The 26564-nt window shown below is 44.4% G+C and overlaps 1 protein-coding gene across 10 annotated transcripts in view; it reads right to left on the reverse strand.

Annotated features, from left to right (window-relative positions):
* Positions 1-5376: 5376 nt before the first annotated feature.
* TEAD1 (TEA domain transcription factor 1) overlaps positions 5377-26564 on the reverse strand; it is a 269913-nt gene continuing 248725 nt past the window's right edge. For all 10 annotated transcript variants that reach the window (XM_040456839.1, XM_040456831.1, XM_040456829.1 and 7 more), the window contains 3 exons: positions 23813-23953; positions 19064-19216; positions 5377-13126 (listed from right to left, as the gene is read on the reverse strand). In XM_040456839.1, coding sequence (XP_040312773.1) covers positions 13013-13126; positions 19064-19216; positions 23813-23953 — 408 coding nt within the window. In that variant the 3' untranslated portion in view covers positions 5377-13012. The remainder of the gene's footprint in view (positions 13127-19063; positions 19217-23812; positions 23954-26564) is intronic.

The following is a 26564-nucleotide window of genomic DNA, read 5'->3' on the forward strand; positions in this document are numbered from 1 at the left end:
ACAGAGCCTGATGTGGGGCTCAAACTCACAAACCACGAGATCATGACCTGAGCTGAAGTTGGCCACTGAACCAACTGAACCACCCAGGTGCCCCTGCCAAGTACATGGCTTTCATATTGTTCCCTATGTGATTGAAAATTATGAATGATAATGTCGTGATATAGACTGTGCACATAACATATAATCAAAATTTCAATTTTTATGCATATTTCCTGGTCTTTGTCTGCTTATCCCATCAATTACTGAAAGATGGCTGGATTTTTTTTTCTTTGTCATTCTCTTGTTTTTGTTTCATATTCTTTAAGACAGGATGGACAGTATTTCACCTTCATAGTGATTTAACCTTATATCATCTGAAGTGACATCTTTAAGATTTAATCTTAATGTCTATTAAGGCTCACAAATAATGTTAGCACTTGAGTCTTTTTTTCAAAAGAGTCTACTGGGACAATCTAAATTAGGACAGTTGGTCCCCTGGAATGTTGTAGCACCACACTAGGACGGCCACCTGTGATAAATTGGCACTGGGTCTACAAGGAAGGGGACGCGCTAAATTACACAAGCTCTAGCATGTGAGGGTGGTATTAATTCACGGTTGTGGAACAGGCTGGTTATTGCTAAGTGCAATCAGTGCACAGAAAGAAGAAAATGTCACGCTCAACTCAGGGCCTGGTTTAAAGGTCTCCCTGGCAGCATTTGCAAAAATCCTTAGCTCATGCAGCTGATGGCAGACTTTGCTGAGAACGAAGCCAGAAATTACAAAGAGAGCTGAATTCACAGCCTTCCCAAGTCTATGTTACAGTCAGGCCTTAAAAGTAAGTAGCAGCACCCTGAAACGTGGGGTGGGGACATCTGGGTGGAAACGCCGAGACTTCGAACGCTCTGGGCGAGTAGTACACCTGCTCTTGCTGGGATAGCAGCCTCCCCTGCGTGGAGACCACGTTAAGACCTCGACTGAACTGGATGCCTCACAAGAGGAAGTACTTGCATCCCCGAGATCTGCCCCACCTCATCAATTACTAGGGTGGAGCCTCAGCACGTCCGGTGGAGGAGATCTGGTTCTTAATTCAGGAGGAAAGGGCTCATCACCAAGAGTGCAGGATTTGGCTAGTCTGTACTCTTCAGTCCTGCAGGAACTGGCAGAACATGCCTGGAAATGGGGGCGCCTCAGTGGCTCAGGGGGCTAAGCGTCCAACTCTTGGTAACAGTTCAGGTCATGATCTCACGGTCGTAGAATCAAGCCCCAAGCTGGACTCCACGCTGAGCATGGAGCCTGCTTGAGATTCTCTCTCTTCCTCTCTTTCTGCCCCTCCCCCACTCGTGCTCTCTAACATTTAAAAAAAAAAAAAAAAAAGAAGAACGAGGCTGGGAATTAATCCTGAGAACCTGCGACTGGGCTAGCTTAGGGAGAGTTTCTTGGTATAGGTCACACTCTTCTAAAGTTAGTATTTAATATCCTGGTAAGGGTATCTGGAGATGATCCTGGGTCAGCTGGACAGCGTGCTACTGGGTGGCCTCTTGAAATCTGGAGGAAATGATGGCGTAGAGGAAATGTAGTAGAGGTGTTGGAACCGCCTTGGTACTTGGTACCGAGGCAGAGCTCAGAAAGTTCAAAGAGTCAACACTCCTGGAGGTGGGGGTATAATTTAAGACCAGAACACCTACCATAAAACTATGTGCTCCAGAAGCCCAAGAAAAGAGTCCCTTCACTAAAATAGCAAATGCACCAGTGAATGGGGCATAAGCGTTGCTGAGAAACGCGGTGGTGGCCTGCAGGCCAAGGTTGATGGCAGGAGATACTGAAATGGATTTGGGTTCCCCTATGTGAACGAAGAGAAGATTCTGGAACAGCAGAGACCAGGTAGCAGCAATTAACTGTCAGAGGCAAGGTAGTAACTACCATAACAGGCAGCAAAGGATGGAAACCAAGGAGTCTAGCCACTCAGGGATCTGTGAAGATGGCTAGTGGACCATGGTAAGATAGGGACAAGATAGATGGGCAACCATCGAAGGTGTGGATTGTATTAATCATAAAATATCCAAGATTAGATGAACAGATGTCAGCTGCTCCAGTGAAATATCACTATCTGTCCCTCACCCTTTCCAGATCTAAGCCTGTTCTTAGACCCATAACTCACTGATCAAAGGGAAGGCTTGGATACTTGAGGAAGAATGCTATGATGCCACATCAAGGGCATCAAAGGAATTGATAGCCATTTGCCAGAATACCTATACACTCGGCAACAGGAAACACAGACATCTTTTTAGGACCTTGCTTTTTTGGCTTAGGATGGGAGTTGGCAAAATACTTTAATGATTTTTTAAAGCTTATTCATTTATTTTGAGGGAGAGTTGGGGAGGGGCAGAAAAAGAGAAAGAATCCTAAGCAGGCTTCACACTGTCAGTGCAGAGCCTGATGCGGGGCTGGATCTCATGGACCATGAGATTACGACCTGAGCCAGTCAAGAGTCCGATGCTTAACCAAATGAGCCACCCAGGTGCCCTAAAACATTTTTTTTTCTTCCTGTAAGCAGCCAGGTAGCAATTATTTTAGGCTATAGGTCTTTTACAATTAATCAACTATGCCTTTGCAGCACGAAAGCAGCCATGACGGCAAGTAAATAAAATAGGAGCTAGTAGTGTGTTTTAATAAAACTTTATTTGCAAAAACAAAGAGCAGGCCAGATCTGGCTCACAGACTATAATTTCAAAACCCCTGGCCTTGAATACAGTCAATTTTCATAAAAATTCAGTATGTGCTTGGAAACAATGTGTAGTCTCCCAATTGTTGGGTTCATCACTTTGTATTTTGTAAACTAGAACAGCACATTAAAATAAATATGCTGGGGCACCTGGGTGGCTCAGTCGGTTAAGCGGCTGACTTTGGCTCAGGTCATGATCTCGTGGTCCGTGAGTTCAAGCCCCGCGTCAGGCTCTGTGCTGACAGCTCAGAGCCTGGAGCCTGTTTCAGATTCTGTGTCTCCCTCTCTCTGGCCCTCCCCTGTTCATGCTCTGTCTCAAAAATAAACGTTAAAAAAAAAGTAAAAAAAAAAAAATAAAATAAATATGAAGTTCAAATCCCCTTTATCTTACTCTTATTTTTTTTTTTTTTTTTTGGTCTGCTTTGCCTGTAAATAACCCAATGAGTTAAGTTGTTTAAAAACTTCCCACTACGGAATGCCCAATTTTGCTTTATAAATTTGAACCTATGTTATTAAATACATACAAGTTAAGAGTCTCTATTTTTTTCTGGGTAATTAAAAATTGTATCATTTGAAATAATCCCCATCAACTCTAGTAGTAATTTTTTCCCTTGAGCTATCCTAGCATGAAAATAATCTATCAGCTTTCCTTTGGTGGTTTATTGGTATATTTTTCAGTCTTTGTTTTCAACCTTTCTATGCCTTTACATTTGAGTTGGTTTCTTATCAGCACAGAACACAACGTTTAAGTCTGAACGTCTTGGGAGCCAAAGCAAATAGGAGAACGTTTACTGGGGAAAAACCAACAACAAATGCAGTCAGGTGGTTGGCAGACTATTTGCTATAGTTAAAACAACCTAGATATATCTGACATACGGGATGTTAAACAGAACAAAGGTGTCTTTAAAAGCAGTTTAGGGGCGCCTGGGTGGCGCAGTCGGTTAAGCGTCCGACTTCAGCCAGGTCACGATCTCGCGGTCCGGGAGTTCGAGCCCCGCGTCGGGCTCTGGGCTGATGGCTCGGAGCCTGGAGCCTGTTTCCGATTCTGTGTCTCCCTCTCTCTCTGCCCCTCCCCCGTTCATGCTCTGTCTCTCTCTGTCCCAAAAATAAATAAACGTTGAAAAAAAAAATTAAAAGCAGTTTAAAAAACCCTAAGGCTTCACAGGCTTACACAACATTGTTTTATTTTGTTTTAATTGGAACTCTATCAGTTGTTCACTGATGACTTAACGGCAGCCGCTAATTTGGCTTTCTGTAAGTACAGCTATGTTTGTTAGTCTACTGCAACAGTAAGTCGGAAACGATCCGGGTTCACAGCAAAGTTGCTCGTTCCCTCATCTTACAGAAGCCTTTATTTGTCCTCCCCTTTACTCTTAAAATCCCCTTCACTCAGTGATGTTCACCTCGTGTGTCTCTATCTTTGCTGAACTTCAGTTGACTGGAACCACAGGCACTAACGAAAGAGGTTTTTAATGTATTAAAGCACCTGGTTTTAGAGGAGTTGTAGGGCAAAGGGTGCCACACGGTCAGTGGTGGAGTCAGGACGGCAAGGGGGGAGGCGTTTCCACCTCTCAGTTCTTGCCACTTACTAGCTTTCGTGACCTTAACGAGGGCTTACTTTCTCTGGGCCACGATTTCTTTATTGGAAAACAGGAAAGGACTCCTTTATTTGAGTGTGTGGTTTAGAGAAAACAGTGACTGTAACAGTGCCTGGCATACATTAGGGCCTCCACAAGGTGTTCCACAGTTCCTCTCTCTCTGCCCTGAGCAGCTCAGTGGACAACGGCATTCCTCCTGAATTGTGGCTTGCCGAAGAGGTCTCTTTTCAAAGGAGAGGAGATGTTATTTCTTCTCTGTTCCCACTCCCACCAGTGACTTGTGGGGTTTGAGGCACAGTTGACCTCAGCTTTCAAAGAAACGGCAGAAACAAGACCCTCTGAGGTCTAGTTCACAGACTGGAGGATCCCAGGGTACACTCGGTCTTTGTGTCAGAAGCCTAAGGTCATCACTGTTTAAAAAATTTCTCGTCCAGGGGCGCCTGGGTGGCGCAGTCGGTTGACCGTCCGGCTTCAGCCAGGTCACGATCTCGCGGTCCGTGAGTTCGAGCCCCGCGTCGGGCTCTGGGCTGATGGCTCAGAGCCTGGAGCCTGTTTCCGATTCTGTGTCTCCCTCTCTCTCTGACCCTCCCCCGTTCATGCTCTGTCTCTCTCTGTCCCAAAAATAAATAAAAAACGTTGAAAAAAAAAATTAAAAAAAAAAAAATTTCTCGTCCAGCCTTGAGCTACTTACGTCCACGGATTCTCAGTGAGTCGTAATGTGGGGGTCAGAGGGGAGGAAGGACGAGGCAGGAGTCCCAGCCTTAGAAGGTGAACTATTTAAGGCTCCACCACTCACCGGTTAGGGCTCCGGATGACCCATCTCTTCTGAGCCTCCATTGGGGGTAAAAATGTCACTGTCATTGGAACGATTGTAAGAATGAAAGGAAACAACGTATCCACATTGTATCACAAACGCTTGGCCAGTGCCAAGCACACAGTAAACTTAACTCAGTGAATCAAAGGCTTTCTTATGCACGGGTGTGCCTCATACACCCGAATCATGGAGCCCACAGCTCACCCACAACACATAATCACATGTCATTTTCAACAGCATACACTTTTGCAGATAAAAAAGGTAACCCACACTTTCATTGTCTTTATTTTTCATTGATACCGTATGAATACAAAGTTTCTAGAAAGCTACAAAATGTCTACCACTTTATCAAGAAGGCATCAAAATGTGTCACTTTGCAAAGACATGAAAACACCTGCAGGAACTGACACAAAAATAGCATTTTTAGAGTGATGAAATAATTGCACTTAACTGTCATGGATATTAAAGTTATCACACATATGTACCGCGAAAGCTAGAATACATTTTTTTTTTTTTTACAAAGCACTTTATAAAAAAATTCTCTGCACACAAACCCTATAATTTTCATATAACTATCATACTAAAGATAAATTCACTTTAAAGCCAACACTTAGAACATTTTTAAACAAAAAGGTACCAGTACCTAAACACAGACGTTAACAAATACAGGAATACTGTACTGCCGAGAGGTTTAACCGAATGCCTTTTGAAAGTTTCTGCAAACCGTTTAAGAAAACGTGTGTGAGAATTTGCCCCCCCCCACCCCCAGATCGCCAATCTACCAAGAGGAACCTTATTACCCACAGGCAGGTTCCATAGCCCCCTCCCAGCCGCAGTACAATATCAAAGCAACCACTGAACAGATGAAGCGTTTCCGTCACAAGCCCATAGTATACACGGGACACAAAGACACAGACTGTGAGAATCCCATTAAGTCATTTAGAATGTGAACAAACACATGTGGCAAAACCAATTTACATAAAATTGAAGCATATTAAAGAATTAAAGGCAAATTCGGGTTTCTTTTTTAAATGTTACAAAATTGTTTTGTTGTTTTTCAGGCACGTACTGTTTTTGTGTTTTCTTTCTTTTTTTTTTCCCCCTTCTCTGCAGGCGTGAGCCTATTGACAAAGGCCTACAGAGGTGAATCTTTCCAGGAGGTAACAGGGAGATGTATTTTTCCTTTTTAAGAAGTGCAGTTAATATCTAATTTACACAGTCAAACTAGTCACAGAAAATGATCCAAAAAAATAACAATAAAAATAAAGAAATACGAGACTGGTTTCCAATTGATTTACGCCTAGATTCTGTTGGCCCCTCTCAGAGACCAGGGAAGGGCAAACCATAATGGAAAGCAGACAAAAGAGTCTACCTGAGAGAGGCGGAATCTACTGGAATCTGACCCCATTTAATGAGGAACAAGAGGGAACATAAATGCCATTTCAAATGAACTAAAGTGATGGGGCGTGGCATATGACTGACTCAACGCAAATTCACGAAGAATAAAACAAGCGATAGCTTAGGAAGTATGACAATAAATACAAATATTTCATCTCAGTTAATGGTGCGTGACCTCAGTGAAACTATCCTTGCAACGCAATACATTTTAAACACAAAACCTTCATTCTTAACGATAAGAAGCGATGATGAGTTTATGGGAGAAATCTATTGCCCAACAAAGCACAGTAACAGTTGAGAAGAGAAGCAGGGAAACAAGTAATTGATTAATTTCTTTCAAGTTGTGGTGGAGTAAACTAGCAGGGAGGGGTTGGATACAAGCAGCTGACTAGCGCTTGTGTTAGGTCAGTTTCCTTTTCATCACTGGATTTTTTTTTTTTTTTTTCTTGTAGAAATTTCTATACTCACAACTTGGTGTGGGTAGGAATCACTCCTGAAATTTCAGAGCCCAGACAGGGTATTCTTAAAGACACCAGGTGGAGACGAAAGAACATACGCATTAAGAGTTCAGAGGCTAACTTTCAAAGATGTCTGATGTCATTTTGAAGTCTATATTGGTAAAGGACAATTTTTTTTTTTTTTTTTTCTCCTGGCTTTTGTTTGGCTGGTGTTTTTGCCTTCTGGTCCTTTCCACTCCTCTTCCTTACCTCTAACAGTTTTCCCAAGCTACACAAGGTTTGGATAAAAGCCAACACGGACTCTAGAGAGTTGCCCTTTTGAGGGCTGGAACATTCTTTGAAAATGCCGAATTGTGAATGGTGCTCTTTGGAAGTTTCTCATAGCACATTCATACACAACACTCAGAGTCAACATCTGCGCCGTAAGAAGAACACTTCAATTGTCATGACCCTAACTCGCTTTTTGTTCTGCACGGTCATCTCAGTTTGAGGCTTCTAGCTCTCGGCATGGTATCACTGTGTAAACCAGGTAAGTGCGCGCGGTCGTCCGGATGGAAAAGTGAGCCTCCAGAGACTGGACACGAACAGAAGGGGAAGGACGGATCTGTCCACCGGCCGGAAGTCTGCCGTTTGTGTGCAAGTCCCCTCACGTGGACGCGGGGCTGGGTGGCGAGCGGAGGGGACACCTGGGTCGCTGGCACACACAGACAGGACAACGACAGTTCCCGGGGGCCCTCCTCCCGCGGCGTGCCACTGGTGACTGGTGGCGGCCACAGGCAGGGTCCGCGTCGCACCCTTGTGGACAGAGGCCTGTGGTTGGTTACTCATCCTGGTAAACCAAAGGCATTACGGTGATCTCAGAATATTTTTGGTCTCTCTACAAATTTACCACGGCAGCACTTTTCTAAGCTGGAATCTCAAACCAAAGGCACTTCCATGCTAGAGCGCAGAAGGTTCGTAAATAGCTAAGTATTTGGTCGTGAATTTAAAAGGCAGCGTTAAAAGTACAATTTGCTTTTCATGGTAAACTACGAAGTTGGAAAACTTTCCATTTTGGTATATACATTGGAGAGTGCGGTCAAAGAACCCACTCATGTTCGGCTTCCGATTTTAGACCAAGTGTGGCCAGTTTCTTATAGAACCGGAGAAAAATGGGCTTACGCAAGAGAAATGAGAACGGTTTTTGCCTGCGTGGTTTCAAATACTGGGCCAATTTCGTAAATGGGCGTGGAGGGTTGGGTAAGAAAAGGCCGGCGGCATGACTAGGTATCACTAAGGCACTGCTTACTGGAACGCTTTGGCAGCTCTGAATTTAAAACTCCCTAAAAAAGTAATAACAGTAGTAAGAGAAATGCTTCCAGCTTACAAAAGGGCTCACAGTTCCGAGGCAGCCTTTTGCACTGCGCACCCTACATGCAACGTCTCAAAGATTTAAGGCTTTTCAGAAATGACATGTGCAGGGCTTTGCCACAGAAACAGCAACAGAAAGAAAGAAGCAATGCAGACATTTCCTCTCAATGTCACAGGTGTGAACACCAACGCACAGAATTGGTTCTACCCTTCGTTAGGACAGGTGTGGTGTACCAGACAGAGCATATACAAACTTATACAAATTGTATGTACCTGGTTTGGTAAAATCGACTGTCATCTCATACAATTCAAATAATTTACGGTTGTACAAAAACAGACTGCTAAAGCCGCTACGGTATCGAGACCTAAAGAAGCCTTGGGTTTAAGTCCTCTGGGGACCTGTAACACCAAGTGCTGGGAACCGGGGCTGCTTTTTGGCTGGTCTGAGTGTGGGACTTTGCTGCTGGGATGTTTGGCAAAAAGAAATTGGACTCAGAGTCTGGGGCAGGTGAATTGTCCTCAGGGTAAGCGAAAAGGCTCATCAGCTTTCATATCTGCTTGTGCGTGTCTCGCGTAGCTCCAAGCGGACCAGAGGCTCCATGTGAGAAGTAATGTCAGCATGGGGCGGGGGGGGGGGGGAGGCTATTACTCTGGCTGAGGGGGACGGTTCTTAATCTTCCCCCTCTCTTCTGACCTGAGCTTGTGCACACCTTTGTAGGGATCAGGTAGCCTCGGGCACCGGAGAGGAACAACCTCCACCAGGAGAGGCCAAGGATTAAGTGACAAGGTCCCAGAGCCTCCTCATCCTTATTCTGTCATTAACTAGCTGGGTGACTTTCAGCAGGTCACTTCCACTCTGGGCCTCAACTTTCTCATCGGCTAAATGAAAGACGGTAGATTGTGCCCTCTTGTAGCTCAATTAAAAAACAAAACAAAACAAAAAACCTATCAGCCCTCTTCCAGAACTGGTCCCTCTCTCCAACATCCCTAAAGATGAAAAGAAGTGTTCCAAAGGCTTCCGTAAATTCTAACAACGGCACTGAAGGTAGGGCAGAAAGTAGAAGACCAGAGGAAGTTCACTGAAACGATGACAGCTTCGATCAGGAGACCCGTAAGCTTCGGAGGAATCATGAAAATAGCCGGAACTTCCTTTCAAGCTGGTACACGAAAACATGAAGATCAAATTCCAAATGCACCTAACGTAGAGGTGCAAGCGGATTATCCGCCCGACGGCCACCAGCTGCTCCCGACTTCCCCAGGGATGAAGGAAGGGATACTTTGTAGCGAGACAGACTCTGCACTGAAATAGCAGCTCTGAACTGGAAGAGACCTGGACACAATGTCATTTGAGTAATATTCCTACCTGCCTCTCAATGTCCTGAAACAAGGCTCCCAGGAGAGCAAGACTTCTAAGGGTGAAATGGAAGGAAACCAGAAAATCTCAAATATGCTATTGGTGACCTGTAAGACCTAGGGCCGTGCTTCTCAACGGGGGGCAGTGCTGTGCTCTGTGGGATACAGGCAATGTCTGGAGACATTCTGGATTGTGGCAGCTGAGGCAGGGTGGGGAAGAGGCCAGGGATACTGTTAAACTTCCTACAATGCACAGGTTAGTCCCGCACAACAAGGAACTGCTCCAAACTGTCCGGTGTCGAGGTTTAGAAACCTTGGCTTGGCATAGCTTAGGCCTTCTGGGATTCTACCTGTTCTGAAAAAGTCCTGATTGTAATTTTAGGTCTCTTGCTAAGATGGAAACAAATGCCAACAGACCAGAGTCCAGTTCTTTAGTGCCTCCCTGTCTAAGCTGTGGTAAATCAGCCTCCAAATTCTCCAGTAAAAGCACATGATGTCCCTGACTCACCAGGATAGATGGTACCCAAAAGAAAGCTGTAAAGACAGAGGTGTGGAAAGGCTTCTTTATGGTTTAGGAAGCTTTACATATAAAGGGTGAAGACTCTGCTATTAAGGGTGAAAGGCCAAAGACAGATCTGGATTAGGTGTTACTACACAAATCTCACCCCAGCACCTAATTTGAGAGAGATGGAGAGAGGGCCAAGTGTTTGGGTGATTGGGTCAGTGGTTAAGATAGGGAAAATATGTGCCCTGGAGAAAGTTTTAGAAGAACAAGACAAGAAGTAAAATTGTAAAGATCTTAGAAATGTCTTGAGAGCAAAAAGCAATCCTCAAGGATGTTCGTGTAAATGCCCCAAACTCAACCACGAAGGCATTTGGGGGAAGAGGGCATTTGGTGGGGTGGCACTAAAGGGCCTAGCCTGTCTCTGTGAGTTCAGCAGACCGGGGTCGGCCCTTCTCTGCAGCCAACAGAACCACCCTCTAGCTGCTCTTCTGGGGTCTGTTTGTGCTTTGAAAAGTAAACCCTCAGGAGCCCTCCTGGCAGCACAGAAGACCCCATTCCTGGGTGGGAATGTGAATCGGATGCCCCTCTCCCTGAATTCTCGGATGGTTCTGGCCATGGCGGGTCATTTACACCCCTCCGTAGGGTCCTGGTCCTGGGTGAGCAGGGTTTCCTTCGAGGAAAGATGCAGGAGACAGGAGCAAAAAAGCATCCCTAGGAGGGGTGACCGAGAGAAGTCCTTACGTATGATGACCATGGAAGAAGCTTAAATGCTTAGGCTGGAGACCAGATGGAACGGACAACTGGGGCCAATCCTTCCAAGGCCCACTTAGAATCAGAGAATAAATGTTAGTTTCTTTACAGAGGGAAGACAGATCTCATCCTACTGGTGTGAATGAGGGATGTGCGTTCCAAATGGGAAACACTCTGCACTTTCTTCTCTGGTCTTCCCAGGAACCGGTGGCATAGGAGTTTGGAACAGGTCAGGCTTGGTCCAGTGTCCTTCCCTCTGCCACAAGCCAGCCACACCCTCACGATCATGACCACCAGGCACTAATCAATACACAAGCAGGGCAGGTGGTGGCACAGAGAAGAGGGGAAGTTACTTGGAGGTGAAAGAACAGGGTGTTCATTTTCCAGCTTTAATGAAAAGGTCTTAATAAGGTTCGTGACTTACAGAACTTATTCCACCATGTTAACATATGCCTGGCAAATATAAAAATGTCACTTTCCTCTGGGAAGTTGGGGAGTATGCCCTCTCTCCTTCCCAATGAAGCACTTACGGAAAAATAACCCAAGACATGTTGGCCACTTCAAACCAGCTGTGCCTGGGCAATGCTTTGGAATATTTGGGTCGGAAAGTCGAATCTCTCCTGGGAAGAGAACCTCCCAAATGAGTCTGTTTGAAAAAGTCAGAGGGCGCTGGGCCTCTCACACCTCAAACAAGTACTCTGACTTATGGAGAGATGTTGAGAAAACGGATGTCTTGTGAGAATATAGCTAGATCTATGGACACAGACTGAGATATACATACGTATCAGCACCTAGCAAATTGAGTGACACTAAATGTTCAATAAATATGTGTTGAATAACTACACATGTATATGTGTATAGAGGCATACACAAACACACACATACACATATAGTTATAGCAGGTTAATATGCATGTTGGTTCACCAGAAATAATTTATCCACAGGCTGGTGAGGATGCTTGCAAGTTTTCTGGGGAGCAGAGATGCTAAAACTGATGAGCCTTTTACTTGTTCGGTTGATGAAATTTCTCCCAGCCACAGGATTTTCTAGATTTTGCAGCTCACAGTGCAGTATTCATGCCAATTTTAAATTTTTGTTATTAAATTTCAGTGGTTCAAACATTTACTCATCTTTATAAAAAATTTGGTTGTCCATATAAAATATAACTGCACACACAAGACTATAAACATTGTACGTTTAGATTTTCAGTATTTATCTACTTATTGCAAAAAGAGCCATCTTTTTTTTTCATTAAATAATCATCACATTAGTACAATACAATTTTATATTTCTTAAATATACTATATATGTTAAGGATAAGGGGTGAAGTTTTCTTCCTTTGTAATACCTGTTCAAGAGTTTAATGGATTAAGAGATTAGTTTTAACCTTGAGGAAAAAAAAGTACAAATTTGTCTCATTAGAATATTTCTACCAAGCATTTAAGGCTATATTTTAACATTTGGTTTCAAAAAAGAAAGAAAAGTTTCATTTAAAAAATAATTTAGTGAATTACATTCTTTCATAACTTCCACCCTAATTAGTTACAAAGATAAGTCTAAAGATTCTTAGTTTTGTGTACTAATTTACATTTATATTTAAAGATTAATTTTACTTGTATCTTAAAACAAGAATTTTATGTTGGAAAAAAAAAAAAAGAACTAAATACATTTGTATAAAGGCTGTAAATGTCCCATGGCAAATGCTCTGTCTCAAATTTTTTCTACCACAATTAGAAACAGGTCTCTGCAGACTGAGACCCGGGTTCTTAAGGTTCATCCTTCCCAAAAAATTGTGGGCTGTGGATCTGAAGGACACATAGAAACAACTCGATTTCTCTTTTTACAACTGTACCAGAACTTCACAGCTACAATGATAGTATGAACACATGAAAAAATGACTTCACTCAAACAGGATTTAGAAAAAGTCAGGGTGACCTCGGGGCCAGGGCACCCCCCTGTGTGGTGAGGTTTACAGTCAGTCATTCAGTAATGGAGAGAGAGTGTGTGTGTGCACGTATGTGTGTGTGTGTGTGTGCGTGTGTGTGTGTGTATATACAGATGTCTATATATATAAATAACCATGTTCAGTCTTTTACAAGCCTGTAAATATGATGTTGTGCTCCATGTTCACTATTTGAAACTTCAAATACACAGGCCATGCAGAGAAGAGTTTCTTGTGTATCCCTGTTTGTTACCACCTGTTAAAAAAAAAAAGCATATATATATATATATATACACACACACACACACACACACACACAGATAGAAAAACTCACATGGATGAAGACATACTCCATCTGTACCACGACAACTAGGCTTTGCTTGGAGAGGAACAGTCTCAAGTCCAGCAGGTAGACTGATGGAGGTGTTCTGGCCTGATTCTGCCCTCTCCAACAAACTCAGGATATTCTGGGTCTGACTTGAATCCTATGTGAACTTAGGTACCATGTGTAAGAAATACCTTCCGGACAGGGCCTCACCCATTATCTGGGTCCACGAAGAGACCACAAGAATTAGTGTGGGTTTTGGGGGAGGGTCAATTTCTTGACAACGAAGACAATTTTCTAGCATTCTGTCCCACGAGACGGGTCGTTTACCCTAGGAAACGCCTCCCATCTTGTACCTAAACTTTTACGAGGTTGGTTTCACAAGGGCCAATGATAGACATGAGCCCCACGAATGCCCTGCTCACCAACCAGCAGTGCTAGGACTCAGTAAAATATGTGCTGAGTAAGGAATGGTGGGAGGATTTTGTCACAGGATCTTTCTTTTCGTTTTTCATTCATATAGGCTTTAGCTTTCGAAATGTACTTGAAATACTCATCTAGTTCAATACGCATCATCTACTTCCCCTCCTGGTTGAAGGCGCTGGACTCCAGCTCTCTGTTCTTCTTGCCCATGGTCTCGGCCTGCGTTCCTATCTTGAGTGACCGGCTCTGACCCAGGTCCCTGGGGCCCCTCCCTACTTCTCAGAGCCATTCTCACAAGGGACTTTCTAAAAGCCCCGTGTCTTCAAACACTTGGAGTCTGAGGGCCTAGTCCGGTGCATCGGGGGCCCCGCTCCCAGCTCTGTCAGGCTGCTTCACCCATGTTGTTTCCCTTGCCTTCTCGGTATCCAAGGGTATGGTCTCTGACTGATGACTAAAGTCTCACAAACTTGTGACTCCCCATCAGAGCACACAGTACTGTCTGTAAGTACACACACATTTGTAAGATTTTTTTTTTTTTTTTAATGCCCATGTCATTCAATGGGTTAAAAATTCCTGAAGAACAGAGACCATGTTGCCTAGTAACTAGTCTGGCACACAACAGCCATTTAATAAATATTTGCTGAATGAATGACAATCCACATAATAGCCAACATATAGTAACTGCTTAGTATACATCTACTCAGTATTAAATGCTTCATACACATCCGTTTCATGTAATATTACAATAACTCCATGAGTAGGTGCCCTATCAGCTCCCCTCTGACAGAGAGGGAGGCAGGGGAGTTAGGTGGTTTAAGGTTATACAACTGTCGGGGCACCTGGGTGGCTCAGTCAGTTGAGTGTCTGACTTTGGCTCAGGTCATGAACTTGCGGTCATGAGTTCGAGCCCCACATCGGGCCCTCTGCTGTTAGCATAGAGCCTGCTTTGGAGCCTCTGTCCCCCTCCCGTTGGCCCTCCCACACTTGCACTCTCTCTCTCTCTCTCTCAAAAAACTTGAAAAAAATTAAGGTTAGACAACTGTCAACTAAGAAACCCAGATCTGATTTTGAAGACCTTTTTTTCTAATCATTAAGCGATGCTGCTCTAGACAAATGAATTGATACAATAATAGATTATCGACATTTATTGTTTCTGGGGAATAAAGATTTTTTTCAATATTGGTACCCACCTGCTTTCCTGGTCTTATTTCCTGCCCCTTCCTTCACAGACCAGACTCCAAGTATGCAGGCCTCTTATCCTGGAAACCTCTCTCCCTCTCTCCCCATGTCCAAAGAAATGCCATGTCCTGCCTGCGTTTACCTCCTGAACAGCTCTTGAATCATCCCGGTCTCCACCGCCACAGCCCAGGGGACCAGCCAAGCACCCAGACTCCCCTACCAGGAGCTACCCTGGCTCACACATTCCCAGGGGCACACAGCAGCCACAAAACCCCTGTAAGTAATATAAATCTGACAACAACACACTCTTGCTTAAAAACTCCGATGGCTGAGCAGACCCCACTCAGTCTGGCTGTTCCCGTGGCTGTTCCTACCTGGCTGGCTCCCTGGGCTCCTCCCTCTCTCCACGCCAGCCACACCCCTCATTTCCAGTCCTTCCACTTGCCTGCACACCTGCAGTGCCCTTCTCCGCCCTCTCCGCCTAGTCACCCGGCGGGTATGCCTCAACGGTTTCTTCCTTCGGGAAGCCTCCCTGACCAGGCAAATGCTCCCGTCATGTGCTCCCGTGGCACCACGTACCTCCCTCTGCCAGCCAGCAGCCACTGTTTGGTTTACATCCATTTTGTGATGGATCGCTTGAGGAACCCCTGCCTCTCTCAGAAGCCTCCAGGACGGCTGTCCCACCCCATCTAGGTCACATCCCAGCATCTAACGCTTAAGTATGCACCCGCCGAAAAGCCCTTTGCTTGGTAAATCCGCAAAATGTCTGTTTATCCATCAAGGCAGCTTAAACCTCATCTTTTAACATGTCTGGGAATTCTCCCACCTCATTCCAACTACGGGTAACTGCCCAGGTAGTTACACTACTCTGTATGTCCAGGTGGCTGTTTCTCGAGGATGCTGCAGCCGTGTAACATACAAAGGTATTGTAACCGTCTCTTTCCCCTACCAGGCCAGGATTTGCTATCGGAAAGGGACTGTGTTATATTTGCGCTGTATTCTGGCAGCTAGTACAATCTCTCCATAGTTTAGCTGAACAAATGAAAATATTCTCAGTGACCTTTGAGGTGAAGCATACAGATGTGAGCATTTTGTTTGTAAACGGAGGAGGAAACTGTTTAGAGACTTTAAATAACTGACTCAAACCAAGATCATAAAGTAGAGTTGGGTCTTAAACCCCCCGTTTTCAGACTCCAGGATCATGAAATAACCTGCAAAGTGTCTTTTCTATCATTTTAAGTCTTAATTTATGTGTGTCCTTAGCTCTGTGACCTCAGAGAGACCTAACATTCCTTATCCATAAAATGGGAATAAATATGACCTTATAGTTCTGCGGCGAGAATTTCATAATACGACATCTACAAAAGATTCAGCACTGTGCCTGGAACCTCTATGATTTACCTTACCTTCTCGCAAACTTTCTGGGAAAGAAAATGTCCTATTTGTTTTTTTTGTTTGTTTGTTTGTTTTTAAAGTAGGCTCCAGGCCTGACGTCGGGCTTAAACTCACAACCCTGAGATCAAGAGTCAGATGCACTACCAACTGAACCAGCTAGGTACCCCCAATGTGTCCTATTTAGACTTGATGATTGAGATTCAAAAGGAGGAAAGAAAAAAATGTCCCTAGCAACGTGTATGTATGTCTGAATATACCTCCAAAGAGGACAAGAACACTTGGCCTATGATTCAGCTACTGTCTTCCCCAGTCTGGATACTGTCACTAAGGCCTTCCCTTTACGGGTTCACCTCAATTTCTCCATCATCCTGATGAAATCAGAGTCTAGCTCACCAGCCAGTAAGGTCTGGGACTGATCTGGCCGACAGAGGCTTTGTATCCAATACCTGGTAAAATACCTGCCACTGTGTCCAGCAGCTGCCAGCCTGGCCGTATTCCTACACCCTTCCTGGGAGGAAGAGCTCAGAAGTACTATTTCTCCTTTATTCATCAAGGAGAGGATGTGACTCTCATAATCCAGGCGTACTGGTTTAATTTCAGCTTTTCTAAATGCTAAAATATTATTTCTGGCAGACATTTATTGAGAGCTCCTAGTTCTTCGTAGCAAAAGGATTTATTTAGTGGTTTAATGATAACATTTTGGAAATTAACATAATGTGGTGTGTTTTCTGAATATCTAAGCTGCTGGAAGTCACGTGTTCTGAGAGTATTATTAGTATTCATGAGTTTGGTGGCCAACAGATGCTTTTAATTTCTTCTGGGCCTGATTTTTCCCAAGCTAGGCTCTGTGAGGTAGGGTTATAGGCAATGAGGACATATTCCTTAACATGCTGGAACAGACCTTAGAACTGGTTTGTAAGAATGCCTAAGGCTGCTTCCAAGAGAGGTGGGCTGGCCCATTCACTCAGAGAGTTTGGGTTAATTCGTGAGGCTATTCAATGTCCACCCCAAGGTGCCACACTCACCTTTATGCTCACCTGAGCACAAAAGTCACCTGTTCTTAAATAGCAACAGGAAGCACCTGTATGACAGGTGCCTGCCAACAGCCCAAACCGTGAACTGCTCAGTTTTCGCTAAAGACCATCAGGGAACACGATACTAGTAAATAACAGTTACTAAAGAACAGGCTTTCCAAACTCTCCCTCAGGTTGCTAGTTTCTCGCGGACACGCCTGAGAATCCACGGAGATTCCCTCTCAGGAATAAATGAAAATTACATGCCAAATGATCTGTCCGCCAATTGTATGCCGATCACGTGTCTGTGAACTCTTGAGGCTCTCTGTGGCTCACTTAGCCATCCCCTATAGTGGGTCTCAACACCTGGGAAGCTGTAAAAATGAAACAAAACCAGGATGCTGGGCCCCACCTCCAGGGATTCTGATTTTATTTATCTGAGATGGGGGCCAGGCCCCAGAATTTTTAAAAGCTTCCTGGCTGAATCTGATATGCAGAAGATTTTAATTTCTAAACCTTTATTTATTCAGTTCTTACATTTGGTGTGAAGAAGCTGGCTCCTACTGGCTTCTGAAAGTTGAATATTAAGGAAGTTCATGAACTGGACAACCACTGGTACTCTGAAACTGACCATGGAAATGGGCAAAAGCTGATAAATCAAGGGTTTGGGGGAAGGTTGGGGAACAGCCGCCTTCTTTTTTTTTTTTTTTTTTTTTTTTTTCCCCTTAAAGTAGCACACCATTGACTGAGAACCCTGGTTTCAAAGGATCCAAAAACTCCTGGTAAACAACCTCTGCCCTAAGTATTCCAGTTTTTCATCCTAGAAACAGAGCAACAAAGCAGGCCTTCAGAGGGCTGGATATTTGACCACAATATTGTCTTGCTGCCCCCTTTTAGCACAACTGTTTCCAAGTTCTGTTTTGGCATCTTTCCTTCAGTTAAATCAAGGAATGCTAACTTTTTCAAAAATGAGCATTATGAAACCCATTGCTGCATATTTTATAGGCAGATTTTTGAGGACGACACTGTTCTTAACCTTCCCAAGTCTCCAAATGAAGCCCCCATGGGAAATTTGTTTTAAAGTTAAATCTGAGGGGACCCTCCCCCACTCCCCAGCACTGCCCAGGGGAACCAGAAACTTCTCCCATCGTGGACCCTGAGCACCACTGTTTTCACTTCCCCTTTTAGCTGCCCACGTTTTGACCGTACTTTTCAGCCTATGGAGAATACTTCCTCTGCCCTCTTCCTGGTCATGACATTCTATTTTACTTTTCTATTTCTTGTGGTACTGAGGGTTTACGTTTTGCTGTCTTAAGGTATGTTATCTCTTTTAAAGCCTTGCAATCCTTCATGAAATGAGTCAAGGTGTACTTGAAGGACAAACCCATGGACTTTATAGTTTTTGCCTCATTTGAGATTTGCAGACAATGCTTCTAGGATTCACACTTGGCTGACACTGGTATTACCCAGGGAACTATAAAAAATATTCATGCCTGGGTTCTATTCTCAGAGATCCTGATTTAACTGATCTAGGACGCAGCCTTGGTGTCAGGCTTTTACAAGTTTTTAAGTATTTTAAAAGTTCTCCACATCTTTCTAATGTGCAGCTGGAGTTTAGAATGTAGGGACCATAGTTTTTACTACCCATTTGAATTCTAGTTTTCCCAAGCTTCGAAAAGCTTAGCCCAGCCCAATGAAACCCCGTCTCTTCTATAGACCTGAGCCCATGCTTGCCCTGGATGCTGTGGATTCAAATGGTAATTGATCAACAGCCTGGTCACCTCCCCTGGCCCGGCCACCTTGCTGTCTTTCCCCACCAGCTGGGTCTGCCCCAAGAGGAAAGAGGCAAAACAGTTACCAATAAAATTGTGAAGTTTTCCAAAACACTGTTCATCATATATTTCTCTGGTAAGTGTTTGAGCTTGTGGATGAAGTTAATCATGTATTCACACATCGGGGAGCGGTTTATCCGGTACACAAATCGGCCATTCTCAAACCTCGCATACTCCGTCTGTGAGGGGAAAAAGGAGTTGAGCACTTTTACACTTCTGACTTCAAGATACATGAAAAAAAGCTATTGCTGCCTGCAAAAGCATTTTTCCTTTTCAACATGAATCATCCGCTAGATGCTGTACTATTTATGTAGTTTACTTAATTAAAAAAAAAAAAAATCCTATTTCCAAACTGAATGCCATACTCAGAAATCCAGGATTTTTCTGGAAATTAAAAAAACAAAATGTGTAAACAGAATACCTTTAAAGAAGGGTTGTACAGGTCAGAAAGAAAAGAAAGCAAAGGCTGGAAAGAAATATAATCACCTACTTAGTGATTTTCTACCTGGAAATCTGGGAGAGGGGGCCCAGCCAATGACAATTCTTCAAAGAGCCCAGAGAAAATCCTCCTTCACTGTTATAAAGGCCTCACAGCCAACAACCAATGCAGCTAACTTCTCTACCTTGGGAAAAACTACTTTCCACTGATCATGAGCTCCTGACTGTGAGTTATTTATGTCTTTAATAAAAAAGGAAAGAAAAAAAAAATACTGGTATTGAAGTTCCCACTGAAGCACTCAGAAATAAGAAACACACCCCTAGATAGCCTTGGATCAAAGAGGAATTAAAAAGGAAATTACAAACTATCTCAAGAATAATGAAAAGGAAAATCCTTTACATCAAAACTTATGGGACCCGATGAAGCTATACTTGGAGGACACTTAATGATGTAGCTTCATGAGTTCATCATTAAAGACGAAAAATTACAGAACTAAACCACATCTTCGATTAAAAAAAAAACCCACAAAAGTAAACCCAAACCACAAAGAAACCAAAGAAAACCCAGAATAGGAAATAAAGATAAAAGCTCAAATCTATGTTAACAGAAATAAAAAATGGAGACAGAATAAATTTTAAAAAACTGGTTCTTAAAAAGCCAAAATAAAATAAAGCCTTCACAAGGTTAAGGAAGAAAAGAGACGAAACCACAATGACAGTAGAGATTGGGAGATTTGTAAAAGGTTACTTCACATAATGCTGTAAGGCAAAAAGCCGTAGAGGAGAGGATGCTTTCCCAGCAAAACTTAAACTACTAATACTGAACCAAAAAATAGGAAACTCCAATAGCTCAATTACCGTGGAAATGCCTAGAAACTTGTTTAGAGATGAACCCCTGAAAAAGGCATAAAGACCACCTGGTGTGATGGCTGAGTTTTATGGAACTCTTAAGGAACAACTGTTTTCATTGTTATGGAAACTACATCAGACCAGGTGTCCCAATTCTTTTTAGGAGATCGGTGGACACGGAGAGACTATAAAAAGGAAAGGTGATTATCACTTATGAGATGCAAAAATCTTAACGTAAAATAGCAAAGGGAACACATCAGTGCGTCCAAAGTAGGACTTTGTTCAGGAATGCTGTGGTGGGTCAAACGCAGGACATGCATTAACTCGTGATGTCCACGAATGGGAGAAAATGATAGTAAGAGTTGCTGAACAGGCATTTGGTAAAATATTGCAGGGGCGCCTGGGTGGCGCAGTCGGTTAAGCGTCCGACTTCAGCCAGGTCACGATCTCGCGGTCCGTGAGTTCGAGCCCCGCATCGGGCTCTGGGCTGATGGCTCAGAGCCTGGAGCCTGTTTCACATTCTGTGTCTCCCTCTCTCTCTGCCCCTCCCCCGTTCATGCTCTGTCTCTCTCTGTCCCAAAAATAAATAAACGTTGAAAAAAAACAAAAAAAAAACAAAACAAAAAAATATTGCAGCTGTTACTAATAAAAACCCTCAGTATGACAAGAATACAAAGAAAGCACTTAAATATAAAGACCATTTATAAAATCCAACAGTAAGTATAACCCTAAATGGCCAAACACCAAGTCCATCTCCATGAGCAGCAGTAACTAACTATACAGGGATACTCACCATCCTATTTCTTTTTACAGGTGTGCTGGAGGTTTTAGAAAATGGAAAGAAAGCGAGAAAATAATAGTAACAGAAAAGTGGCATAAACATCGGAAAAGAAGAAATAAAATAAAGCCGCTCTTTTTGCTGTTGCTAGGACCACATACGTAGAAAATCCAAGAACCTTGGGGCAAGACCCAGTAGAGATAAATAAGGGAATATGGCAAGATGGCCAGATAGGACATATTTTTGCTAAAACCAAGAACTTGTCTCTCTTCTGGTAATTAAAATCTAGAAACAGGAAATCGCATTAACAAATTAATATAAATTAACGTAGATGTAAAAACTACAAAATCTTATTAAGATAAGTAAATGGACCTGCAAATACGTTCTTCACTGGACTTAGTACTGGCAATGTATCAGTTTATCCCCACATGACATATAAAACCAGTACGATTATAATTACATTGATCAAAAGGTTTTTGGCTTTCTTTACTTTTTTTTAAAGTGATCTAATTATTTGGAAGAATAAGTGCTGGTTATTGGCCTACAAAATATATGGATAAGAAGAAAAGCAAGATCGACTTGCCTTAGCAGATGTAAGAACGTACTATAAAGCCCGTGTAATCAAATCAACATGGTAGAGGGGGACAAGGAGAGATAAACAGGGTGGAATCAAACAGACTCCAGGAATGGCTCCCAGGATACGCAGGACCTTAATAGGGGTACATCTAAGATCTACTCAGTGGGAAAAGGATGAATCGTTTAATAAACGGGTTTTATTTTATCTTAAAAAAAATCTTTTTTAATGTTTTTTTTTTGTTTTTTTGTTTTTTTTTGAGACAAAGAGAGAGCATGAGCAGGGGAGGGGCAGACACAGAATCTGAAGCAGGCTCCAGGTTCTGAGCTGTCAGCACAGAGCCCGATGCAGGTCTCGAACTCAGAGTGTGAGATCATGACCTAAGCTGAAGTCGGCCGCTCAACCGACTGAGCCACCCAGGCGCCCCAATCAACAGTTTTGACACAAACGTCTGTGTATTTGGAAGACAACAGAAGCGGACGCCCATCTCACACCAAATTCGGAAATACATTCGAAATGGATTAAAAGCTTAATTACAAAACTCCACCAGCACTCACGCTACCTTCTTCATGAAAATTCCTGGGATTTCAGTCAAAGGCAACCTTTTCCTGCTCCCTGAACTTTATATACAGCTTTGGGTATGAGTTTGGAATCTGGGAAACAGAGTAACTTGTCTGGTTCATCTTGTCCGGGCAGGTAGTCCATCTAGAGATGAGCCCTGACAATTCGGCTATTCAGCAGCAATGCTGCCCACGAACATTCCACGTTCCCAACCACTGACCAGTAATGGTGCTTCCTCTTGCTCGGAGGAGATGGGAGGTCATCTGGCTGTAGGCCTCCCAGACCTGTCTCATTACACGGTCGGTCACCTTCTCACCTCCCCTCTCCTTGGGCTTCCCAGACATGCGTTGGGCTGGTTCCCCTCCTCCTTCAGCCATTTTGTCCTCTGCTCCTCTGCTGGTGTGTCCCTTCCACTCACCCCGGGGCTGGCTACTGCTCCCACGCCCTCCCTGCACCAAGCCCTCCATTCCCATAGCTTTAATTGTCCTTAACGCTTAGGATTCCCAACTGGTATTCTCAGTCTTCCAAATTCCAGTCTTGCATCTAGAGTCATCCCGACTACTTGCTTTTGAATACCTTACTTTCTAATCTCTGCTCATGGCAGCGCGGCCCTTGCAACCACAAAATGTGTGACCTTTGGTTCTTCCTCCTCATTAGTATTTAATATCTGGTGAGTCTCTAAGTTCCATTCAAAAATGTTTTACTGGGTTTCCACTGCTGCCATGTTCATGAAGCTCAGGACGCCTCAGCTGACATCGACCATCTAGTCAACTCCCTTCTATCCACTCTGGCCAGTGTAACCTCCTCAACACCATCCACAGCATGCCCCTCCTGTGCTCAGGAAGCCAAAGGCCGTGCAGCAGCCCAGATCCTCATCGTTCGGCCCAAAGTCTTCAAACCTCTCCTCCCGCCCAGGGCATCCTCTCTCTCCCGCCTCGGCACCAAGTCTGGCACAGTCAGGCTGGGCCCTGGGGCCTGCGAGCTCCAGGACCGCCATGACGGGTGGACCGGGTTAACGGGCAGAAGAGGTCGGAAGATACAGCTTTACATGGAATGTCAACCGCAAACATTCACACAAAGCAACCCACCCTGCTGAAAAGTACACACGTTTTTTGAAAGGGAGGGAGGTATGCAACAGGAAAACTATGAATAGGTATTCGACCCCAGTTCGCGCTGGAATCTGTCCGGAACAATGAAAGGAGTAGAAGGGGCAGAAGCACCCGCACCAGGCTTGAGGTGTCCGGGTTTTAGAAGGCAGGTGCTATTTACAACGCCCGGAAGTGCCCTCGGACCTAGGGGCGGGGCCTGTCTGTAGCAGCTTCCACACCAGGGCACCGAACACTGCTGGCCACGCAAGGCAGGGCCCCTGCAGTCGGGGAGGGGTGGTGTGGGGGCTTCTTCCACTTGCTTGCAAATCGCTGTGTCTTTTTAGAAGTGACAGGGAAAAGAGGTGAGAGAGAAAGGGGGAGAAGGAGGGGACACCAGAAAAGTAAAACTCTCTGCCCCGGTGAAAGCTGAAAGGGAGGAAGCAGGGTGCCCCCGAATGAAGGCTCCGGTCTGCAGATGCCCACTTACCTCTACTTTTTCTACTACTTGCTTCCCAAAGGAGCACACTTTGGTGGAACAGGTGACTGTCATATTTTCAGAACTCTCATACTGACTGGTGACACCATAAAAGGCCCCAGCGTCATCCTGAATATTGCAGTTTAGGTCGGCCTGTTGGAAAGGAAAAGGAGGTGGGGGTTATTTTCTCTTTACAGGAGTCACGGCAATGAGCAGTGACGGGGGGGGGGGGGTTAGATCTCCAATCCTTCTGGCCCAGCAGAGGGTGGGGGTGGGGGGCAGGGAGGTGGTGAGGTGATGCTGATCTAGAAACAAGTTCTGCAGCCCACTGGTCATTTTTTGAAGAGAACACTAACTCCAGCAATCTTCCTGTGAAATGATGATTGTACCCGCATCTATTCAGTTTGCTTTCTTGCGTCCAGTATAGAATAATACTCTATCCTTGTTATAAAGGATCCAGGAGGTCTCTGAAATATGTGCAGAAAGCAGTGTATGCCTTGGGTTCACATTCACTGATCTGGAGACAGATTTAAAAGAACAGGAGATCTGCAGCTGGCTAGCTGCTTGTTATACGTATAAAAACAGAACCTTCATTACAAATGACAGCATCCAGGAGGGAAATGGTTCCTATTCAAGACTGGCTTGCAAAGATGCCAAGTCATTGGTAATCCCCACTCATTTAAGGTATCGTAGGATTACCTACTGTGTGAGGTTTATGTTAGACACTATACAGGACCACAAGTGAGAGAGGTATGTCTTAAAAGAGCTACAAGGGACATAGAAATACTACCACGTCAAAGATGCTCAGAGTTCAGACAAGGGAAGGCATTACTTTCAACCAGGGGTATTATTTACGGGGTGGTGACGAAGTGAACATGCAGAGATGGGTTGAGGGGACAGTGGGGGTAGAAGCAGCCTAGGGCGCCTCTTTCCAGCTGCAGTGTTAAGGACTGAGGCCACCAGGAGCAGTGAGTTTGGAAAAACGCAACCAGGACCCAGGCCATGGAGGGCTAAAAAAAGGGGTGTGGATTGCATGCTGCAGGAAATGGGGACCCTTTGAAAGCTCTGGCACAAGAAGGTGCTGTGAACCGAGCTGTGTTTCAGGGATCAACGTCTCAGTGCGGTCTGGTGTCCACTGTGGAGGGAGGCTGCGAGGCCGCTGCAGTGGCCGGGCCACTGATTGACGGCTCCCTCCCCTCCGGTACCTTGTGATCTGCTATGGCACACCAGGCACTGGGTGGGGAGCTGGGGATCAGAGTAAGCACGAGCTGGGCCAGTCCCTGCTGCCACGGGCTCACAATTTAGTAGGGAGGACATCACCCTAGGGATGAGCACTCCTGAAAGAGGCATCGAGGGCCATGAGAACCAACTTTGGGGTCAGGGAAGCTTCTGAGGATGATGCAGCTCAGATCCAAAGACGGTAGGAGAGCTGACGTAGGCGGGTGAACGTGTCCTGAGAGAGTGTGGACAAGGTGCACAGAACCAGAAACAAGGCCGCGAAAAGGCTGGGATGAGAGAGGGTGGCAAGAGAGGCCGGAGGGTTTAGGTCTTAGATCCTAAAACCAAGGGATGCAGGAGTTGTAAGTGCCCAGGACGGGCACAGTGACAAGTTATGGCTGGATCTGAGTTCCTAAAAGGCACCCCGAACACAGCATGGAGACGACTCTGGAAAAGTGAGAGCACAGGCAGAGACAGGTCAGAAAACCGTCAAAGTGGTCCGGACAAGGGACGGTGTCTGCACCAATGTGGGGGCTAGAGAGAGATAGGTGGACCGGACTCATAAATGAGACCACAGTTTGTGAGGTCTGGCACATTCTGACCAGCTCATTCTCAAACCCGGACAGGCAGTAACCACTAGGAAGACCTGAGTCATCCTATATATATTTTTAATGAGGATCTGCATTTGAATTGAATATCAAGACAGTGTCCCTTTCCTTAGGCAAAACTGCAGATTTCCTGGCCTCAAATACAAAGAACCATATGCTTTAAATTCCCCCTTTTTTCTTACATGCCAAGAAATTCAAAGCTAAATTCAGGGCTCAACGACAGTAATTACCTGTCCCAGGTATTCCTAATAGCAACTAACAACCAGCGTATAGCTCCTTTTACTGGATTCCAATCTGCTTTTACTTGTACTTGTCCAGGTTTGTATTACCCATAAATTTAGTAACACTCCCTCACATTCTGCCATTTGGAATTATATGGTGCACAGATTGTAAATAAATAAAAATCCCCAAGTGTACATTTTCAGGTTTTTTGCAGGTTTGACGCTTGACTCCGCGAAAAGAGCAGGTTAGCAAGAAACGATGATGTCTGACGCTGACTGACATCTATGCCCAAGCTCTCTGGGTCTACTGAGCTCCAGCCTCCAGAGGAGAACGTTACCAACGAGTCTCAGGCATGCGGGAGCCCAGAATTATATCTAGCTTTCTACCTGCCATGTGGCGTGCACGTGGGCCCGCAGGAACCACTGCCTTGTTCTGCCACCAGCTGAGGACATGAGGCTCTGAGAAGTGGCTCAGGTATGTTTCAGTGGTGGGATTTATGCTCTCACAGTCATGGTATAGTTTGTGCCAACAGGTTTTAGTATTTTTCTGAAAAAAGTAAAAACATATATGTGGTAAGTAAAAAAAAAAAAAAAAAAAAAAAAAAAGAAAAGAAAGAAAATAAATCAAACTGGAAAAAGAGTGTACATTTTACTTCTATCCCTGAACTTGCCAATCTCTCCACTGGTGATCAGTGTTTTCCAAGCGTCTTTTTGGAG

This window comes from Herpailurus yagouaroundi, unplaced genomic scaffold, assembly GCF_014898765.1.
Source record: "Herpailurus yagouaroundi ecotype Mexico unplaced genomic scaffold, PumYag 218, whole genome shotgun sequence".
In the NCBI taxonomy this organism is placed as follows: domain Eukaryota; kingdom Metazoa; phylum Chordata; class Mammalia; order Carnivora; family Felidae; genus Herpailurus; species Herpailurus yagouaroundi.